Below are 18,442 nucleotides of genomic sequence, written 5' to 3'. Positions count from 1 at the left end.
TCTGACTTAATTCATCTAGTATGTTCATCTCCATGTCCATCCATGTTGCTGCAGTTGGCATCATTTCATTCTTTTTTTATGGCTGAGTAATATCCCATTATAAATATATGTATCTCACATCTCCTTTATCCACTCATCTGCCAATGGGCATTTAGGTTGCTTCCCTGTCTTTGCTGTTGTAAATAGTGCTGCCTTGAACATGTGCATGTATCTTTTCAAATTAGAGTTTTCATCTTTTCCAGATGAATGCCCAGAAGTAGGATATATTTTAGTTTTTAAGTCCCTAATGTTCTCCATAGTGGCTGTACAAATTTACATTCCCACCAACAATGTAAAAGGGTTCCATTTTCTCCACACCTTCACTAGCATTTATTATTTGTAAAGTTTTTGATGATGATCATTCTGATCAGTGTTGAAATGACTGTAGTTTTGATTTGCATTTCTCCAATACTGTAATTAGCAATGTTGACCACATTTTCATGTCCTTTTTTGACCACCTGTGTGTCTTCTTTGAAGAAATGTCTATTTAGGGCTTTGGCCCATGTATTTTGATTGAGTGGTTTGGGTTTTTTTGATGCTGAGTTGTATGAGCTATTTGCATGTTTTGGAAGTTAAGCCTTGTCAGCCACATCATTTGCAAACATTTTCTCCCAATCAGTAGCTTGTGTTTTTGTTTTGTTATTCCCTTCACTGTTCAAAAGCTTATGAAGTTTGATTAGGTCCCATTTGTTTATTTTGAAGTGAAGCGCTTTCCTGCAAGCATCAAAGGCTGATGATCAACAGCAGCAGTGACAACGATGGATGTGTCTGGAATCTGTTGAGTGCCCAGGTGCGTGACTTTCATTAAGTCATTCCATTTATCCCTTGAAGCAAGGAGGCTGTTCCCATTTTGAAGTGGTCTTGGCTGGGAGTTCCTGCCCTGGCACATGGCTCTGGCTCCTTCTTTTCCCTCCCTCTATCTTAGACTCTGTTTGTCATTTTGCCCCAGGACCAGCCATAGGAGAGCTGCTCCAACCTGGGGCCTAGCCTATCCCTGCTGTTCTGTGAGTGCTGGCTGCCCCGGGGACATCTTTGGAACCTGGAATGTGCGAGATAGGACTTAGGTGCTTTGTCAGCCTCCACCGTCCTCACAGCCTGGCCTTTACAGGCTGTATGATCTTGGGCCAGCCCTTGATTTTCCTTGGTCTCAATTTCTTCATTTTAAAATGGGGATCACCATACCCGAGGGCTTCCCAGTAGCTCAGTAGTAAAGAACCTACCTGCCAATGCAGGAGACGCAGGACACAAAGGTTCAATCCCTGGGTCGGGAAGATCCCTTGGAGAAGGAAACGGCAACCCACTCCAGTGTTCTTGCCTGGAAAATCTCTGAGACCGAGGAGCCTGGTGAGTTACAGTCCATGGGGTTGTAAAAGAATTGGACACAAGTTAGCGACTAAAACAACATCAACAGAAACAACCATACCTGCCTCGTAAGGTTATTGAGAGGGACACAGTTGGCACTCAAAATATGGTAGTTCCCTACCATGTGCAAACTAGCAAAATGTTTTGGGGATTGTGGACACTGGCTTTGCTCCTGGAGCTGTGGGTGAGTGCGGCCCTGGGTGGAGTCAGGTGTGAGTCCTGGAGGCCACACATCCCAGCTGGGACATCCCACGGGCATGATGGCTGATCTTTGGGGCTTCTCTGTGTCCTGAGACAGGTGTGGGGAGTGTTCTTCCATGCACACTCACTGGGATATCTCTGCAGCCCATAATAGTGTCCCTATCTGGAAGAAGTCTGCTCTTCCCTGTACGCACAGTTACCTAGCCTGTCATGTGAACCTGACCCCACTTCCTGGGCCACAGCTGAGCAGAGCCAGGCAGCTCCCTGACTGCAGCTGGCTGGAAATACCTTCCAGGGAACACTGGCATCAAGCACTGAGTGACTCCATTTTCAGTCCGTCTCATCAGTAGGCGAACCATCAGCTCAGGGGCCATTCCTCTCATACGTGCATTTAGAAGGTCCCCAAGCCTGTAGAAAGCTTGCAAGAATAGTTCAGTGAACACCCATATGCTCTTAAGTTTATCAGTTGTTACCATTTTTATCCACCTTTGCTTTATCCATCACTCGCCTACAGACCACCCACATTTTTGTTGTTATTGTTAAACCATTTACAAGTTAGTTACAGACATGACGCTTCATAACTTTGTCAACAAATGTCCGTCTAGTCAAAGCTATGGTTTTTCCAGTAGTCATGTATGGATCTGAGAGTTGGACTATAAAGAAAGCTGAGTGCCGAAGAATCGATGCTTTGAACCGTGGTGTTGGAGAAGACCCTTGAGAGTCCCTTGGACTGCAAGGAGATCCAACCAGTCCATCCTAAAGGAAATCAACCCTGAATATTCATTGCAAGGACTGATGCTGAAGCTGAAACTCCAATACTTTAGCCACCTGATGTGAAGAACTGACTCATTTGAAAAGACCCTGATGCTGGGAAAGATTGAAGGCAGGAGAAGGGGACGACAGAGGATGAGATGGTTGGATGGCATCACTGACTCAATGGACATGAGTTTGAGTAAACTCTGGGAGTTGGTAATGGACAGGGAGGCCTGATGTGTTGTAGTCCATGGGGTCACAAAGAGTTGGTCACAACTGAGCAACTGAATTGAACTGATGATGCTTTACCCCTAAATAACATATATCTTGTAAGAAGAAGGATGTTCATTTACATATCCAGGTATAATTATCACCTTGTGCAAATTTAAGCTGATATCTAATCTTTAGTCCATATTGTCTGACATTTAGTCCATTATCTAATACTTAGTCTCAAGGTGTCCTTTAGAGCTGCTTATGTTTAATTCGGGAGCTGGTCACCTTGACCTGGGTTATGTCCTCAGACTTCCTTTGTCTTTTATGACCTTGATGTCTTGAAGGGAGCCTGGTGTTTCTCCAGTTCCCCTCAGGTTATGAAGCAGGCGGGAGTGCTCCCTGGGTGAGCCTCTGCCCCCTTGGGGCCCACGATGTCAGCTCCATGTAGACCTGTGAGCAAGAAAAGGGCTGGTGTGTCCCCCTGCACTGCTGTACCAACTCTGTAAAGGTCCCCTGGAAGCTGGGAGATTCAGGGCTCACAGAAGGCTCAGAGCTCAGAGAAGCCCTGAGCTGGGGACGTCCTAGGAATCTGTGCCCCAACCCTATCCCACCTCCCTACTGAGCCCTGCAGAGGAGGATGCTGCATGGTGTAGGCCTGGGCCAGGATGAATAAAGTCCTTGGTTTAATTTCCAAATTGGGAGAGGATGGCAATAATACTTACAAAGGAGATGGTTTGGGTAATGGGCCAGGCACAGACTCTGTGCTCAATACACCTCACTTCTGTTGGTGACTGTGCTCCAAGGAAGTGGTGAGGCAGGGTGAGCCCCAGCCCCCACCCCACCCCCTGCCCAGGGCAGACAGAGAAGCTCCCCTAGGGTCCCTCCAGTCTGCAGAGGCTCAATCACCTGCATCTTATGTCCTGGGAGTTCCCAGAATGCCACTTTCTTTGACATACTCTCTCTAATGGAAATAGCTTTTTTGTTTTTGCTTTCTGGGCATAAATGTAAAATGGAGCTTGCTTATAGCAAAAATGCAGATCGAGTCTTTGAAGAGCCACCGGCAGCTGTCTTTGACCAGCCCAGTCCTGGTTGGGTACACTTGGCTGTCCTGTGATGCTACCTTGATGTGACCTTGACCCTGACTGTACTGACCTCTGACTTTTGTCCAGGCTGTTGACCTCACATTGGACAGGGAACCCAGTTTTGTCTCAGATTCTGAATAAGAGGGCTGCAGCCTCCAAGTCCAAGTGCAGAGGGCTGTGTCCTGTTGTGAGTAACCTTGTCTCATTCCAGAATCAGGCCTGGTTTGTTCCATTACACTCTGCAGGGGTCAAGGGTTGGCAGTGAAGTGGGTGTCCTGAGTAACCCCTGATAACAGCAAAGACCTATTCTTGGTGGTAATGGAGGATCCTGCAGGTTAGGAAACAGTCCCCCTTTTCCAAGGACCCAAAACCTGTCCTTGAGCAGAAGAGGTCTAAATTTTGCTAAATACTGGGGACTCAAGTTTTGGAGGATTACGGAGGTCCAGTACTGTACAGTGACTGAGTGTAGTCTCAGGCCTATAGTCAGTCGCTGGAAGTAGGCAGATGTACGCTGTTGGGCAAGTGACTTAACCTCTCTGTGCCTCAGTTTTCTCCACCTTAGGGCATAATGATACTGAAGTTTGCTGAGAGGAGTAAAGGACTCCAAACACATAAATGACAGTGACATTTAAGGTTAGCTGTGAAACTGAAAAAAGCCCACGAAAGTGTCAGAAAAAGTGGCCATTCTCTCCCCTGATCCATTTTCCTCTGTCTTCAGGAGGCCGTAGATGGGCTCCTGCAAAAGACACAGCGGAAAGCCCAGAGACTTGGGCTTTGTCTCCAGAGTTTCAGGATTTTAGCCTCTCGTGAATATAACCTCCCTATCTGCTAACTTTTGGGGGTTGTTATGAGAAGCAAAGTCTGCCCTGGTGGCTCTTGCAGTGCAGAAGACCTGGGTTCCATCCTTGGGCTGGGAAGATCCTCTGGAGGAGAGCATGGCAACCCACTCCAGTATTCTTGCCTGGAGAATCCCATGGCCAGAGGAGCCTGGCGGGTGACAGTCCATAGGGTCGCACAGAGTCAGACAGGACTGAAGCGACTTAGCACACACACAAGAGGAAGAAACAAGGGAATACAATTTAAATGCTTGCCACTGGAAATGTGGGTGATGGCTGTTTCTGTTTACCTGTGCCACACACACACACACACACACACACACACACACACACACACGTCCCTCACAGGCTCCTCCCACCTGTGCACCCCCTCTCGCCTCCTCCAAGTCCTCTCCCCTCCTCAGCTGTGGAGACAAGACCACTGGCTGTTTTGCTCCTGGGCCACAGCTTTGTCTCAAGGCTGCACCTGCACCGCGAGGGAAAGTCCAGCCCAGCTGCATGAGGAAGAGGAAGAGCAGGACTAACCCACTGGCTTCTTTGCTTAAAATATACCATTGTAATTTTATATTTTTGGCTGCACTGTATGGCATGTGGAATCTTAGTTCCCCAGAGATCAAACTCATGTCCCAGGCGATGGAAGCTTAGCGTCTTAACCACTGGGCCACCAGGGAAGTCCTTAAACCATTGTTTTCTAACCAAAAAGAGGAAAGAAGCCCTAACTGCAATTTTTGCCTGGACATGAGTGGCCCAGACTGTCCTTCATAAAGGGGACACAGGCCACTGACACCACGCTTGGGAGGCAAAGGAGATCAGCAGATCTCCAGGAGGAGATCACCAGGATCAGCAGGAGATCACCAGACCCTGAGCCAGGCCTGCTCACATGAGCATCGCCTGGACCCCAGGCATCCTGCTCCCTTTTCTGGCCTGAGCCCAGGCCAGGTGCCTCCCTGTCTGCCCCGTGGCACAGAGGATGGATCCTGGTCACGGACTCCCTGGGGCGGCCGGCACTGTCTCAACTAGGATCTGCTGCAGGCAGGCTCCCCTCACTCCAGCTTCACCCTGACCGCCCTGCCCATGACATGGGTAGCGAACGAGATGGAGACCCTGACTGGAAAGCTGACCCTCTTGGCAGCTTCTGTTTGAGGACCCATGTCTTCCCTGGGTGACGGTATTAGGATGGTGCTCACCCTCCCTAGAGGGGGGCATCCGTGGCAAATACACCCTCCCGTTACAGGCACTGCTGTAAACAATCACACAGGGTAACTCATTTAATGCTCCCAACAACCGGACAAAATCGACCATTTTATCCCTATGTGTGGTGCAGAAAACTGGCTCCCCAAAGACGCCCATGTCCTACACCCTGGGACCCTGCATGCAAAAGGGATTTTGCAGGTGTGATTAAATTAAGGACTGTGGGCTGGAGAGATTATCCCAGATGTTCGGGGTGGGTTAGTGTAGTCACAGGGTCCTTAAAAGATAGGGGAGGGAGGCAGAGAGAGAGAGAGATTTGAAGATACCATTGCTGCCCTTCTCCAGGAGAAGACTCTTGAGAGTCCCTTGGACTGCAAGGAGATAAAACCAGTCAATCAGAGATAAAACCATTCAATCCTAAAAGAAATCAACGCTGGATGTTCACTGGAAGGACCAACGCTGAAGCTGAAGCTCCAAAACTTCGGCCACGTTGGTGTGAAGAGCCAACTCATTGGAAATGACCCCGAACTGGGAAGGATTGAGGACAGGAAGAGAAGGCGGTGACAGAGGATGAATGAGATGGTTGGATGGCATCACTGACTCAAAAGACATGGCTTTGAGCAAACTCCGGGAAATGGTGAAGGACAGGGAAGCCTGGTATGCCACAATCCATGGGGTCACAAACAATTAGACATGACAAGCAACTGAAAAACAACAACAACATTTCTGCCCTTGAGGGTGAAGGAGCCAAGGGCCAAGGAGTTTGAACAGCTTCCAGAAGCTGGAAGAGGTGAGGCGTCAGATTCCTCCAGCCTCCAGAAAGGAATGTGGCCCTACCAACGCCTTCAGTTTAGTTAGTCCAGCAAGAGCTGCTTTGGATTTCTCTCTTCAGGATTGCAAGGTAACATGCATGTGTGGTTTTGAGACCCTCAGTTTGTGGTCACCTGTTACAGCAGCGATGGAAACACCACGTCACAGATGGGGAAATGGCCCAGAGGCTGCAGTGATCTGCCCAAGGCTGCAGGTGCCTAGAGCCAGGAGCAGGATCCCGACTCAGCGGTCAGCGCTCCTGACTATGTGCACGGCCCCCTCTCGTGGGCCCTGACCCCTAGGGAAGCCCCACCATTGCCAGTTACATGGCCTTGGGCAAGCCCTCAAATCCTGTCCTTCTCAGGTGTGACGATGAGCCAGGAACCCTCTTGACCTCATGCGGGGCTCAGAGATGCTGACCCCCAGCTTGTGTGGGATGCTGTCTGAGGCTCTGGTGATGGCTCCCCAGTAGCGTCCGCCCAGCCCTCCTCCTAGATGGGCTGCAGCTCCTCTTCCAGCTTCTTCTTCCGGGCTCCTTCCACGAAGAAGAAGTCAAGGCCGATGAGGGTTTTCCCCAGAGGCGTGTCCACCCGGCTGCCCACAGCCCGGTTCGTGGAATTGGGGACAGTGTCAGAGAAGCGAGGCACGTAGTCTGGCAGCTGCACGGGCTCCTTCTTGTTGCCCTGAGGACGAGGGGACAGTGAGAGTCATCTGCTGGGGGAAAGACAACTGGAGAGGCCTGAGCAGGGAGGAGAAGGGGGAGGGGGGCAGGTGGCCTCTGCAGGAAGCATCCTCTGGGGGCCTGACCCCAGACCCCACTCTGGATCCAAACTCAACTCTCCAGCCCAGACACCCTCTTCATCCTTCTCACCCCAAGGGCTGCCTACCCAGCGGCTTCCCTTCCCAGACTCCTTCACTGGGTTGCTTGACCTGCAATGGCCAAGGGAGGGACCACATTTAACTCTTTCTCCATCATCCTGGCTAAAGACACTACCCCACTCATAACGGGAGCACCATGGGGTTGGTTTTATTCCTTTGGTCAATTTTTACTTTAAGTCTAACACACACATTACATTTACATTTAAAGTCACTCAGTCGTGTCTCTTTGCAACCCCATGGACTATACAGTCCATGGACTTCTCCAGGCTAGAATACTGGAGTGGGTAAGCCTTTTCCTTCTCCAGGGGATCTTCCCAACCCAGGGATAGAACCCAGGTCTCCTGCATTGCAGGAGGATTCTTTACCACCTGAGCCACAGGGAAGCCCAAGAATACCGGAGTGGGTAGCCTATCCGTTCTCTAGCAGATCTTCCCCACCAAAGAATTGAACCACTGCATTGCCAGTGGATTCTTTACCAACTGAGCTATCAGGGAAGCCAAAAATCTGATGCTTGTAGTCTGTTTCCTCCTTTTGGAGACCCCTAGCCCTCCTGCCTGTTACCCTCTCATTCCCCCCTTTTCTTTTAGGAGAATTATGTTGTGTCACCAATTTAGGGACGACGCCCCTTATCACCTTGGAAGCAGTTACCGGATGAAAACGACCCCCTTTCCCCTGGGCAACACACACACAAGTACTCAAGTCCCAGATCAATCCAGCCCCCCAACTCCCCCCTGCCCCCCGACCAGGAAACAGAACCCCATCTGCCTCAGAAGCCTACATTTAACCCTCAGTCACTGTCTCCACCTCCAAGGGGACCTGGTCTCAACCAGCCAGTACCAGGAGCTGGCTTGCCTGGTTCTGAACTTTACCGCAAAGGGATCCTGTCTCTGCCCTCCAGCCCCTTTCTCTCACTATGTGATGTGAGATTCCCCCGTGTTCCTGTGTGTGGCTGCGGCTCCTTCGTTCTCCATGTTACACGGTATTCTGTGGTGTGGTTGTGTGAATACTCCACAGGTCACTTTATTCTGCCACGGGGGCATTTGGGCTTGTTTCCAGTTTGAAGGGGGGTCTTAAGGAGGGGTGCTGCCCTGAACATGCTACCTGGTGCCTTCTGTAAACTGAGGATGTGTTGAGTAAATGTCTGGATTATGACTAATCTGATAAGCCTTCCCTGTCCTTGTTTATGGTTAACTTTGTGCTGCTCTGTGTCAAATCGAAGTGACAGGACCAGTTTTTAAGAAACAGGATCCTGGCTCTCACCTGGGAAAGTCTGTGCGGAGGTGGCCCCACGGTGTGGGCTTTCTGGGCGGGTCAGGGGTCAGGGGTCAGGTTGCTGATACACAGCCCTGGGCAGGGAGAGACTCTGCAGCCTGGGAGCCCGGATCAGGGGCTCAGGGTTGGAATTCAGATCCTGTGAGCTAAATCTTCCATCTAAGGACCAGCTGCAGCCCCACAAGGCTAGTCTTTCAGATGTCACACCATCCCTAAAACCCACAGGGGCCGTGCTTGTGCGGCCACCACCTTGGTTGGCTGGTTACATTGTTCAGTTTGCAGTTTGGTTCTCTGACCATGCTTTTAACAGCCAGATCATTCTTCATTTGCTCATTGCTCTAACGTGAACTGAGCGCGAAATAGTTACTGGGTGCTGGGGGGTAAAGACTAGCTGGAGGTATGTGTTCAGCAATGAAGTCATCTTTGTCCTTTCTCCAAGGAAGCCCATGGCCAGGTAAGACTGTTCATTGCACGTGCCCAAGGAATGGGTGAGATGTCCTGGGGAGTGAAAATATGGTGATCTGGCCATGCTTGCCAGGAAGAGGCCTCTTGGGTGGGGCCTTGAAGGATGATTAGGAGGCCATTAGGCTAAGTGGGAAGAGCATAAAAGAGAGTGCATGGGTCAGTGTGGAGTGAGCAAGGAGGGGGAGGAGGCAGGGCTGGATCATGGGAAGTGTTGCAAGCCGTCCCGGAAAATGCAGATTTATGGAAGGATTTTAAACCAGGGAGAGAGAGAGAGAGAGAGAGAGAGAGAGAGAGAGAGAGAGAGAGTTTTGCAGTTTAGAAAAGTTACTCTGGTAGCCACGTGGAGGATGGATTGGGGCTGGTGATATTAGATGCAGGGAATTTGTTTACAAGTGTTTTCACTCAGACTCATCCTCTATGTGGGGCCAACCTCACCTCACTCTATCTTGCTGATACCGTCGGACCGGGAGAAACATGTCAGCAGCTGGTACTTACCAGTTCCAGCGAGTTCATCTCACTGCAGTCAAGGAACACTGGGGAAAATTCATTTCTAAATGCTCTACAGAAGTATTTTATTTCCCATCAAATCCAGAGTTTCTGGAAACAAGGTTCCATTTTACTCATCTCTGTCCATTGCAGCATCTAGCACCCAGCAGGTCCTCAATAAACAGATGAATGAATAAACACTCCAAGTGCAAGCATTTCAGATGGGAACATGGTCTGTCTTACCATGGGGTCATAGTCTTTCAGGAAACTCCAGTTCTGAGCCCTGGAAAGGAAAGCATGATGACAGTGTGATCCTCCCTATGGCGTTTTTACCTTCATTTTAACAGGGTCACTCAGATGGTAAAGAATCTGCCTGCAATGCAGGAGGCCTGGGTCCAATCCCTGAGTCAGGAAGATCCCCCGGAGGAGGAAATAGCAACCCACTCCAGGATTCTTGCCTGGAGAATCCCATGGACGGAGGAGCCTGATGGGCTACAGTCCATGGGGTCTCAGAGTCGGACACGACTACATGACTAACACTTTCACTCCATTTCAAGGGAATAAGTTGCTGCCACAAATGCGTGCATTACATCATGGAGGAACTACAATCATTAAGTGGAACAAACTCCAAGGATCAACATTTCAATAGAGTTGAAAGTCTGATTGCAGGGGGTGTGGCAGGTGGATCAGGAAACCGGAAGCCATTTCACCCCAAGCGTCTGCCGGGGTGGGGTCGGGTGTGTGGGGGCGGGGTCGGGTGTGTGTGTGGGAGTGGGATCGGGTGTGCGGGGAGGGGGTCGGGTGTGCGTGGGCGGGGGGGGGTCGGGTGTGCGGGGGGCGGGGTCGGGAGTGCGGGGGGCGGGGTCGGGTGTGCGGGGGGCGGGGTCGGGTGTGCGGGGGGCGGGGTCGGGTGTGCGGGGGGCGGGGTCGGGTGTGCGGGGGGCGGGGTCGGGTGTGTGGGGGTGGGGGGTTGGTCTCCCAGTCTTTTGAGAAGAAAAGCCGGCTTTCATCTTCACAAAGCTTGGTAACCTTCCAGGGCTTGAGACAGAGGAAGGTGGGTGGTGCTGGGGAAGTGATACTGTGAAGAATGGTGTTATCTGTGCTGGCAGTTTCATTTTTAATCTATTTTTAAAAAGTCAAATAATTCTCCAAGACTTAGAAGAAAAAAAAAGTTTCTCTGCCCCAATCCGCACAGACCACAAACACCATGACCTAGAGTCATGGCACCAGGGGGACCCTGTCTTTGTAAATGTCCCCTGTACCCCAACACACACACACACTCCATCTCTCCGACTCCAGTCCATCCATCAGCAATTTTAATTCTACCACTAAAACCTCCCTTGAATTCTCCTACCGGTCCCCAGCTCAGGCCACCATGGCAGCTCTGCTGTCACTTTAAATGTCACTTTGCCCTGTCCCCTCCACCTCACCAGGAACAGCAGCCAGACTGGTCATTTAAACTGTAAACTAAATAAATAAATAAACTGTAAACTAGCTCCAGTCAGCCTCTTGCTTAAGACCCTCCAGGGTGTCCCATGACATTTGAAAAAAAGTTATTGGGACTTGAGAAACTGCCCAGCTGCCTCCTCCTACTCCCCCCACTGAGGCTCTTGTCCCCTTCCTGACCACCCCAGCCACACGCATGGTCTTTATATTGTGGCTTTTTAAAATACACCAAACTCTTCCATGGCCCTTCTCATACTCGGGTCCCAACCTGAATGCCACCTCCCCAGACAGGCCTCCGTGAGCCCCCAGAAAAGCAAGACGCCAGTGCTTGTCGGTCCCCTCCTGACACCAGCTGCACGTTGCTCTTGCCTGTGTCTCTGTTGCTTTCTGGCTCCTCGTCCTGAGAGTGAGGACGCCGCGGAGATGGGCCTGGGCCCGTCTTGTCCCCTGTGGCAGCCTGGCACGGCGGCGGCTCTTTTAGGGACTTCTGGACTGAATGATGCCTGAAGGGGCGCCCTTTGCTGGGTCAGAGGGCCGGCGCCCCTCCCCAGGCTGCTGCCACCCCACGCCTCCCCAGGCTTCCTGACCTCCCTACGCTCCCGCCCTCGCAGTTCATCCTTTGAGCTCCAGCTGGAAGGATTATTGCAAAGGGAAGCCGGGCTTCCAGAATGCACATGGTGGAGTCTCACCTCCCGCCTACCTGCCCCTACTCTGTGGGCCCCTGCTGGGCTCCCTCACCTCCCCTGGTCCAGGCTCTTGCTCCTTGGCCCAGCACTTTTCTATCAGTGTCCTTCATCTGGCTTACTCCCTCTCACTCCCAGGTCTCGCTGTCTCCGGAAGCTTCCTAGACCCTGAGCTAGGCTGGGGGGCCCTGGGGAGAGGACAGGGCAGGACACTCACCAGCGCTGCTGGCTCCTCCTCTCGGCCTCCAGCAGCTCCCTCCACAGCTGGTCCTGCTGCACACCATCAGCCCCTGGGGCTGACCGCTTGGCCTTCAGGGCCTGGGGGCCACCCGCGGGACCCCTGCCCACCACAGAGCCTCCTGGGGCAGTGGACGGGACTGAGGCTGGAGGCCTGGTTGAACGCAGTTGGTACTCAGCTGATGTAGTTCTCTGGAGCCCAGGAGTGGGGCGGCTTCCCATGGGTGCAAGTGTGTAAGACTGTGTGTGTGTGTGTGTGTGTGTGTGTGTGTGTGTGTGTGAGAGAGAGAGAGAGAGAGAGAGAGAGAGAGACTCTTGCCTGAGCTCAGAGAGCTTTCCCGCATTTACACCAGGAGAGCTGTGCAGAGGTTCTCTTTGGCCCCCCAGATCCTGAGCTCAGAGTGGCCGATGGGGACCAGGCCCTCCAGGCTGCAGAGAGCATTGGAGCCCAGTTGTGTCTGAGCTTCTGTCTGTGTTGACTGCTGCCCTGGGAACGGGCAGCTCCCTAGTGTGCTAAGGAGGGGAGGGCCTTGTGTGTCTATGTGTGTGTGTGTGTGTGTGTGTGTGTGTGTGTGAGAGAGAGAGAGAGAGAGAGAGAGAGAGACATCTGAGCCCCAGGCTTGGGTGGAGAGAGTTCCTGGTCTGAGCCAAGCCAGCTCGGCTGCCCTCAGCTCTGCCCCTCTGCCCCCCTGGCTGGAGACCTCAGTAGAGCCTGGGGGAGAGAAGCAGTAAGAAGAGACATGGGTGGGAATCTGCCCCAGGTGGGTGCCGTGGGGCTCACAGGAGAAGGTGGATGGGCAGTTCTCTGTGAACGAGAGTGTGGCGCTTTGCGTACATGCCAGGCGAGGGAAGATCAGTGATGCTGCACAGTTAACACCTGCTCTTCTGCAGAGAACTGGAGGGTTTGCAAAGTGCTGCCCTTGATCTTGCTTGACTCCCCTAGTCATGCAAGGCAGGCATCTCCAAGCCCACTGTACAGGTGAGGAAATGGAGGCCCTCACCAGCACGATAAGTAGCTGCCCAGGGCCACTCAGGTGCCAATTGTAGCCGGGCCTTGAGTTCAGATCCTCAGAAGGAAACAGTGAGAGCCCCCAGGGTGTGGATTCCTGTTCTGAACCTTTGGCTCTGTTTCTGCTCTGACCCACACAGCCCAGTTCCCTTGTGGCCCCAGGCCCCTCCTGCTCTGCTCAGCTGGCATCCTCAGATATCTTCCCCTTTGGTTTGTGTCCCCGGCCCGTTGCATTTCCTGGGCTCTTGACTCCTTCTTACCCCCCGTGTGTGTTGGCAAAGTCATGGATCTGTGGGATGACCCGTTGGGCATGGTGCTCCTGCCTCTGTAAGGCTGGGAAGCAGACACATGAGCAGATGGCTACACACATACACACATGAACACACGTGCACACACACGCCAAGTCCTGCTATGTGGACGGTGCACAAGGCACCCCAGGGTGTTCGCACAGGTGTAGCCAACACACCCGCTGTTTGCCCACCCTGGGAGCATCTTTTGGATTCAGTTTTCATAAAGGAGGCCCCAAGGACTTGGGTTCTTATGGGTGCCTAGCATTTCCAGGTCGAAAAACTGGGGCAAATGCGAAAGCTTGCCAGGTGGCTCAGTGGGTGAAGAACCTGCCTGCCAGTGCAGGAGATGCAAGAGACTCGGCTTCTATCCTTGGCTGGGGAAGACCCCTGGAGGAGGAAATGGCAACCCACTCCAGTATTCTTGCCTGGAGAATCCCATGAATGGAGGAGCCCGGTGGGCTACGGTCCCTGGGGTTGTAAAGACTTGGACACACGACTGAGCTACTGACTGATTGAGTGCAAAAGCTTGGACACACAAGAGAACAGGTATTTGAGCTCGGTCATTGGGTTGCAGGGAGGGGTCCAAGCCCTGGGCTGTTTGGAGCTATGTGGGGAGCTTGTGCACGGAGCTTGTGCACAAGGGAGCATTCTGCCCTTGAGCCACAGGGCAAAGAAGACCAGGGAAGGACACGCAGGTGAAGGGACGTGGCCGTGGTCCAGGTGAGAGGAGGTGGTGAAGCCCCCGCTGGCCTTGGCTGAGGGCTGGAGGGAGGAGACGGGGTGAGAGCTGCCAGACTGCCGAGAGCTGCCGGCACTCGTCTAAGGAAGGGGCTGAGTGAGTGTGACCTGCTGGGACGTCTGTCTAAAACCTGGGGCTGCGGGACTAGGCCTCTGTCTCTCCAGAGCCAGGATGAGAACTGCTGGCCATTGGTAACTGGGAGGCCTCAGGGCTCAGAAGCAGGGTTCCCTGGCTGTCGCTCTCTCTTGGGTGTTTGTGGCCGCAAGCAGAGCCAGGACAGGTCCCTGCAGTGCCCAAGAAGTGGCAGCTTTGATCTCCTTCAGCCTCTGGAAGGGGTCTCATCAGTGTGTTCACAGAGCCCAGTGCCTGCTGCTGCAACACCACGCACAAGGCCGACTGCACCCGGTGGCACAGAGTAGCCTGGAACAGCCTTGCAGTCTGCTCAGATACCCTGGCCCAGGTTTCCTGGTCACCTGCTCCAGAGATAAGGGACAGGACCAAAAAGGCCAGCCAGGGCAATCCTGGATGGCCGAGCATCCAATGTATGTAGACGCTGAATGTTTCCATGTGGACTGGTTTTTAAAAATTAAAATGTATTTAGAAATTATTTTCTAAATCAGTCCTAAAGGAAATCAATCCTGAATATTCATTGAAAGGACTGTTGCTGAAGCTGAAACTCCAATCCTTTGGCCACCTGTTGCGAAGAGCTGACTCATTTGAAAAGACCTTGATGCTGGCAAAGATTGAAGGTGGGAGAAGGGGACGACAGAGGATGAGATGGTTAGATGGCATCACCGTCTCAATGGACATGAGTTTGAGTAAACTCCGGGAGTTGGTGATGGACAGGGAAGTCTGGTGTGCTTCAGTCCATGGGGTCGCAAAAGTCAGACATGACTGAGTGACTGAACTGACTGAGAAACTATTTCAGACTGATAGTAGAGAGATGAGTATATATGTGACAAGCATACTCAATAGGATGTTCCTTATAAAATCTAGGGGATGGTAGATGGGTATTCACTGTACCGTTCTTCTGACGTTTCTGTGTATTTGGACATCTCCATTATAAAATACTGGTGGGAAAAAGAGACTGCACCTGCCAGTCTAGCTTGAACACATTTCTTTCCGCAATCACTGATCTGGAAAAAGTGTCCAGATTCACTCTGGGTAGGTCTCATCAACCCCACCCCCATCCCTCCAACCCTGGGGAATCAGGGGGTTGCCCCTTGCACACCTCACATCCCATAATATAACTTTCTGTATAACTTTCTAATAAAGGGGAAAATCCATGGATTTGGGAGGTTGCTGGAGTTGTGTTTCTCTTCCCGAAATCCAGAGTCCCAGACACCAGCAAAAGGCAAGCCTTATAAGCAGGCCTTTTGAGGACAGTGGTCTCAGGGCTGTTGTGTTAACTCTTCTGTGCTTGTGCCACGTGGCTGACTAACAGCTGGCTATCCCGCTTTCCCCAGGAACATCCTTGATGTGCAATGCGTGTGTGTGCGTGTGAGTGTGTGGGCACGTGCTCAGTTGTGTCGGACTCTTTGCGACCCCATGGACTGTAGCCCACCAGGCTCCTCCGTCCATGGGATTCTCCAGGCAAGAATACTGGAGTGGGTTGCCATTTCCTCCTCCAGGGGATCTTCCCAACCCAGGTTTCAAACATGCTTCTCTTGCATCTCCTGCATTGGAAGGCAGGTTCTTTATCAGATGAGCTGCTATGGAAGCCCAGAGGTCTTGATAATTTCCAGGAATTAGGTACACTACATTTTCAACACCAATCTCGGCTCTGAGAGATCACTTAAATATTCCCTGATAATTACATTAAAAATAGCATTTGTATAGCACTTCAGGATGGAGAGTGTTCTCACCTGCATTTCTGCCTGAAGCATCACAGCGGCCTCGTGAAAAGGGGCTGGATATTTCTGAGTCTGAGTGCAGAGCGTGGGCGCTCAGGAGAGTGACCGCCCTCACCGCTCACATGGGCAGGAAATGCAGTGTCAGGACTGCAGCCTCTCCTGACTGCCATGGTCTCTTCTTAAACTGTTATTTGAAGAGAAAAAGCAACCCTCATAAACGGTTTTACTTTGTGCAAAATATAAATTCACTGGTAGATAGTCTGGAGACTCAGGCTTCCCTGGTGGCTCAGCTGGTAAAGATTCTGCCTGCAGTGCAGGAGACTGCAGTTTGATTCCTGGGTTGGGAAGATCTGCTGGAGAAGGGATAGGCTACCCACTCCAGCATTCTTGGGCTTCTCTGGTGGCTCAGCTGGTAAAGAATCCGCCAGCAATGTAGGAGACCTGGGTTCGATCCCGGGGTCGGAAAGACCCCTGGAGAAGGGATAAGCTACCTACTCCAGTATTCTTGGGCTTCCCTGGCAGCTCAGTGGGTAAAGAATCCACCTACAATGCAGAAGACATGGGTTCGATCCTTGAGTTGGGAAGATCTGCTGGAGAAGGGAACGGCTACCCACTCCAGGATTCTGGCCTGGAGAATTCCATGGACTGTGTAGTCCATGGGGTCGTAAAGAGTCGGACAGGACTGAGCGACTTTCACTCACTGGATTCCTGGGAATTAGGAGTGCTGGAAAAGTACGCTGGGCCATTTATTTTCTATATTATTTTCTTTATTCTGTAACTTCTCACTAATGGCAGGTGAGTGGAGAAAAGGGGAAATTGAATTGGGAATGGTTGCAATACTGAACCGGGGCAGCAGGGGGCAGCCTGTAGCTTTGCATCCTCTGTGGGGCCCTGAACCACCAGTTACCTCTCCTACCGTCCTCCCAGCACCCCCTCAAGGAAGCTGGGCATCTTTAAGATTGGAGGCACTTTGAGAATGAGTGTGACGTCCAGAGAAAGTGTCTGTGAAGGAACCCCGTGCAGCAGGCTTCCAGGAAGACGTGCGGGACACACAGCCCTCGGTGAAAAGAGTCTCCAAGCAGCAGTGATGCTGTAACAACAGGTGAGGCCCAGGCCCAGTCGATGGGAAAGCCCAGGAGGCCTCCTGCTCTGCAGGTGTGCAGAGGTGAGAGCGGTGGGGTGGACAGGGGCAGCTATTTTCCAGTGGGCCTGGAGGGTTGTCGGTATTTTAATAATTGCCCCGTGCTTGTTGTTGTTTAGTCGCTCAGCCGTCTCCTACTCTTTGGCTTCCCGGTGGACTGTATAGCTCGCCAGGCTTCTCTGTCCATGGAATTCTCCAGGCAAGAATACTGGAGTGGGTAGCCATTTCCTTTTCCATGGGCTCTTGCTGACCCAGGGATTGAACCCGTGTCTCCTGCATTGCAGGCTTGTTCTTACCACTGAGCCAGCCAGCCTGGTGTTTTCCAGCCCAAATGCTGTGGTGTCAGCGGCTCATAGGATTGTTCTTCCCCTGCCCCTCCCCACCTCAAGACAAGGGGACAGGCCACGCTATGACAGTGGATCAGGCTGCCTTGCCTTTGACCTTCTGAGCCCCGATCTGAGTCCTCAAGATTTACCCCCGTTCCCCTCTTCCCCACTGACTAATGCTAGTCGGTGTCCCCAGGAGCCCAGCGGTCAGCCCTCACGCCTGTTCCAAGCTTGCCACCAGCTCCAGGTGATCTCTGACCCAGGGAACGAGGGCACTAGAATGGGCTGCCTCCTGCATTTTATTGGGCTTGAAATTCGGTCAGTGACTTAACCTACAGAAAGGTGGTAAAATATGATAATTATGAGCAAGCACTTAGGGGTCATACCCAGAGGCCAGCAGAAGCTCGTGCCCTCACCAGCACTCAGAACGCTGAGAGCTGCTGTGTTGGTGAAGGCCCTGGTTTGCAGATAGCTGTCAGACAAGCTTCTCTATGGGGCAGACCCTGTCTCAATCCCCTTTCTGCTACTTATGGTTTTCCTCTCTCAATCTCAGTCTTATCCCTTGGAGTAAGATGGTAATAATAGCAATCATCCAAGAGGGTTATGGCAACATGAAATGTCTCAAATTATGTATAAAGCTTTTAGCAAATGGCCTGGCAGCTGTTAAGAGTGATGCTGGCTATTTTTATCGTGATGATTTAGCAGCTCACCTCATAGGGTAACCCCAAGAGCATTCTTGGAGCCCCAGTGCTGGGTTTACAGGGCTTGCTGCAGCTGGGAACCCAAGGCCAACTTGGAAAGGAGCCTCATGATTGGCCTTGTGCTGGGCGATTCTAGGGAGAGTGTTAGTCATTTTGCAGCTGCAAGATGGCCTTGCCCGGGTTTCTTTGTTTTTCTGTACTGTTGGCGTCATCCACGTCCTGTTGGAAACCTCATTTACCTCAATTTGCCTGCCAGCAGGGCTAATTTGCACTTTCTCAGTGATTATACAGATCTTTGTTATCAAAGCCTTGGGTCTTGTTGAAGGCAGCACATACGAGGTCATTCTTCCCCATAGAAACTGGAGCAAAACCTCTCCACAGCCTTATGACTGCAGCTGGGCTCTTCCTGGGCTCCAGGTGGCCCTACC

At 51.9% G+C, this 18,442-nt stretch overlaps 1 protein-coding gene and 1 long non-coding RNA gene across 4 annotated transcripts in view; one reads left to right on the top strand and one right to left on the bottom strand.

The window, feature by feature from the left end:
• The first annotated feature begins 648 nt into the window (after nucleotides 1–648).
• The window catches only part of LOC138435466 (uncharacterized), a 53,554-nt gene continuing 35,760 nt past the window's right edge, over nucleotides 649–18,442 (top strand). The window contains exons 1-2 of one of the 3 annotated variants that reach the window (XR_011255115.1): nucleotides 649–829; nucleotides 16,774–16,948. This is a non-coding gene — a long non-coding RNA (uncharacterized lncRNA). The remainder of the gene's footprint in view (nucleotides 830–16,773; nucleotides 16,949–18,442) is intronic. The other 2 variants (XR_011255117.1, XR_011255116.1) reach the window with 2 other exon arrangements.
• CIMIP5 (ciliary microtubule inner protein 5) lies at nucleotides 5,740–12,630 on the bottom strand. Its single transcript, XM_069580200.1, has 3 exons — nucleotides 11,936–12,630; nucleotides 9,833–9,872; nucleotides 5,740–7,170 (listed from the first exon to the last, which is right to left on the bottom strand). The coding sequence occupies exons 1-3, from the start codon at nucleotides 12,175–12,177 to the stop codon at nucleotides 6,979–6,981; spliced, it is 474 nt and encodes a 157-aa protein (XP_069436301.1). The 5' UTR covers nucleotides 12,178–12,630; the 3' UTR covers nucleotides 5,740–6,978.

Source organism: Ovis canadensis, chromosome 3 (assembly GCF_042477335.2).
Source record: "Ovis canadensis isolate MfBH-ARS-UI-01 breed Bighorn chromosome 3, ARS-UI_OviCan_v2, whole genome shotgun sequence".
Lineage (NCBI taxonomy): Eukaryota > Metazoa > Chordata > Mammalia > Artiodactyla > Bovidae > Ovis > Ovis canadensis.
The sequence above is the reverse complement of the archived record's forward strand: the minus strand, read 5'-3'. Positions and strand labels throughout refer to the sequence as shown.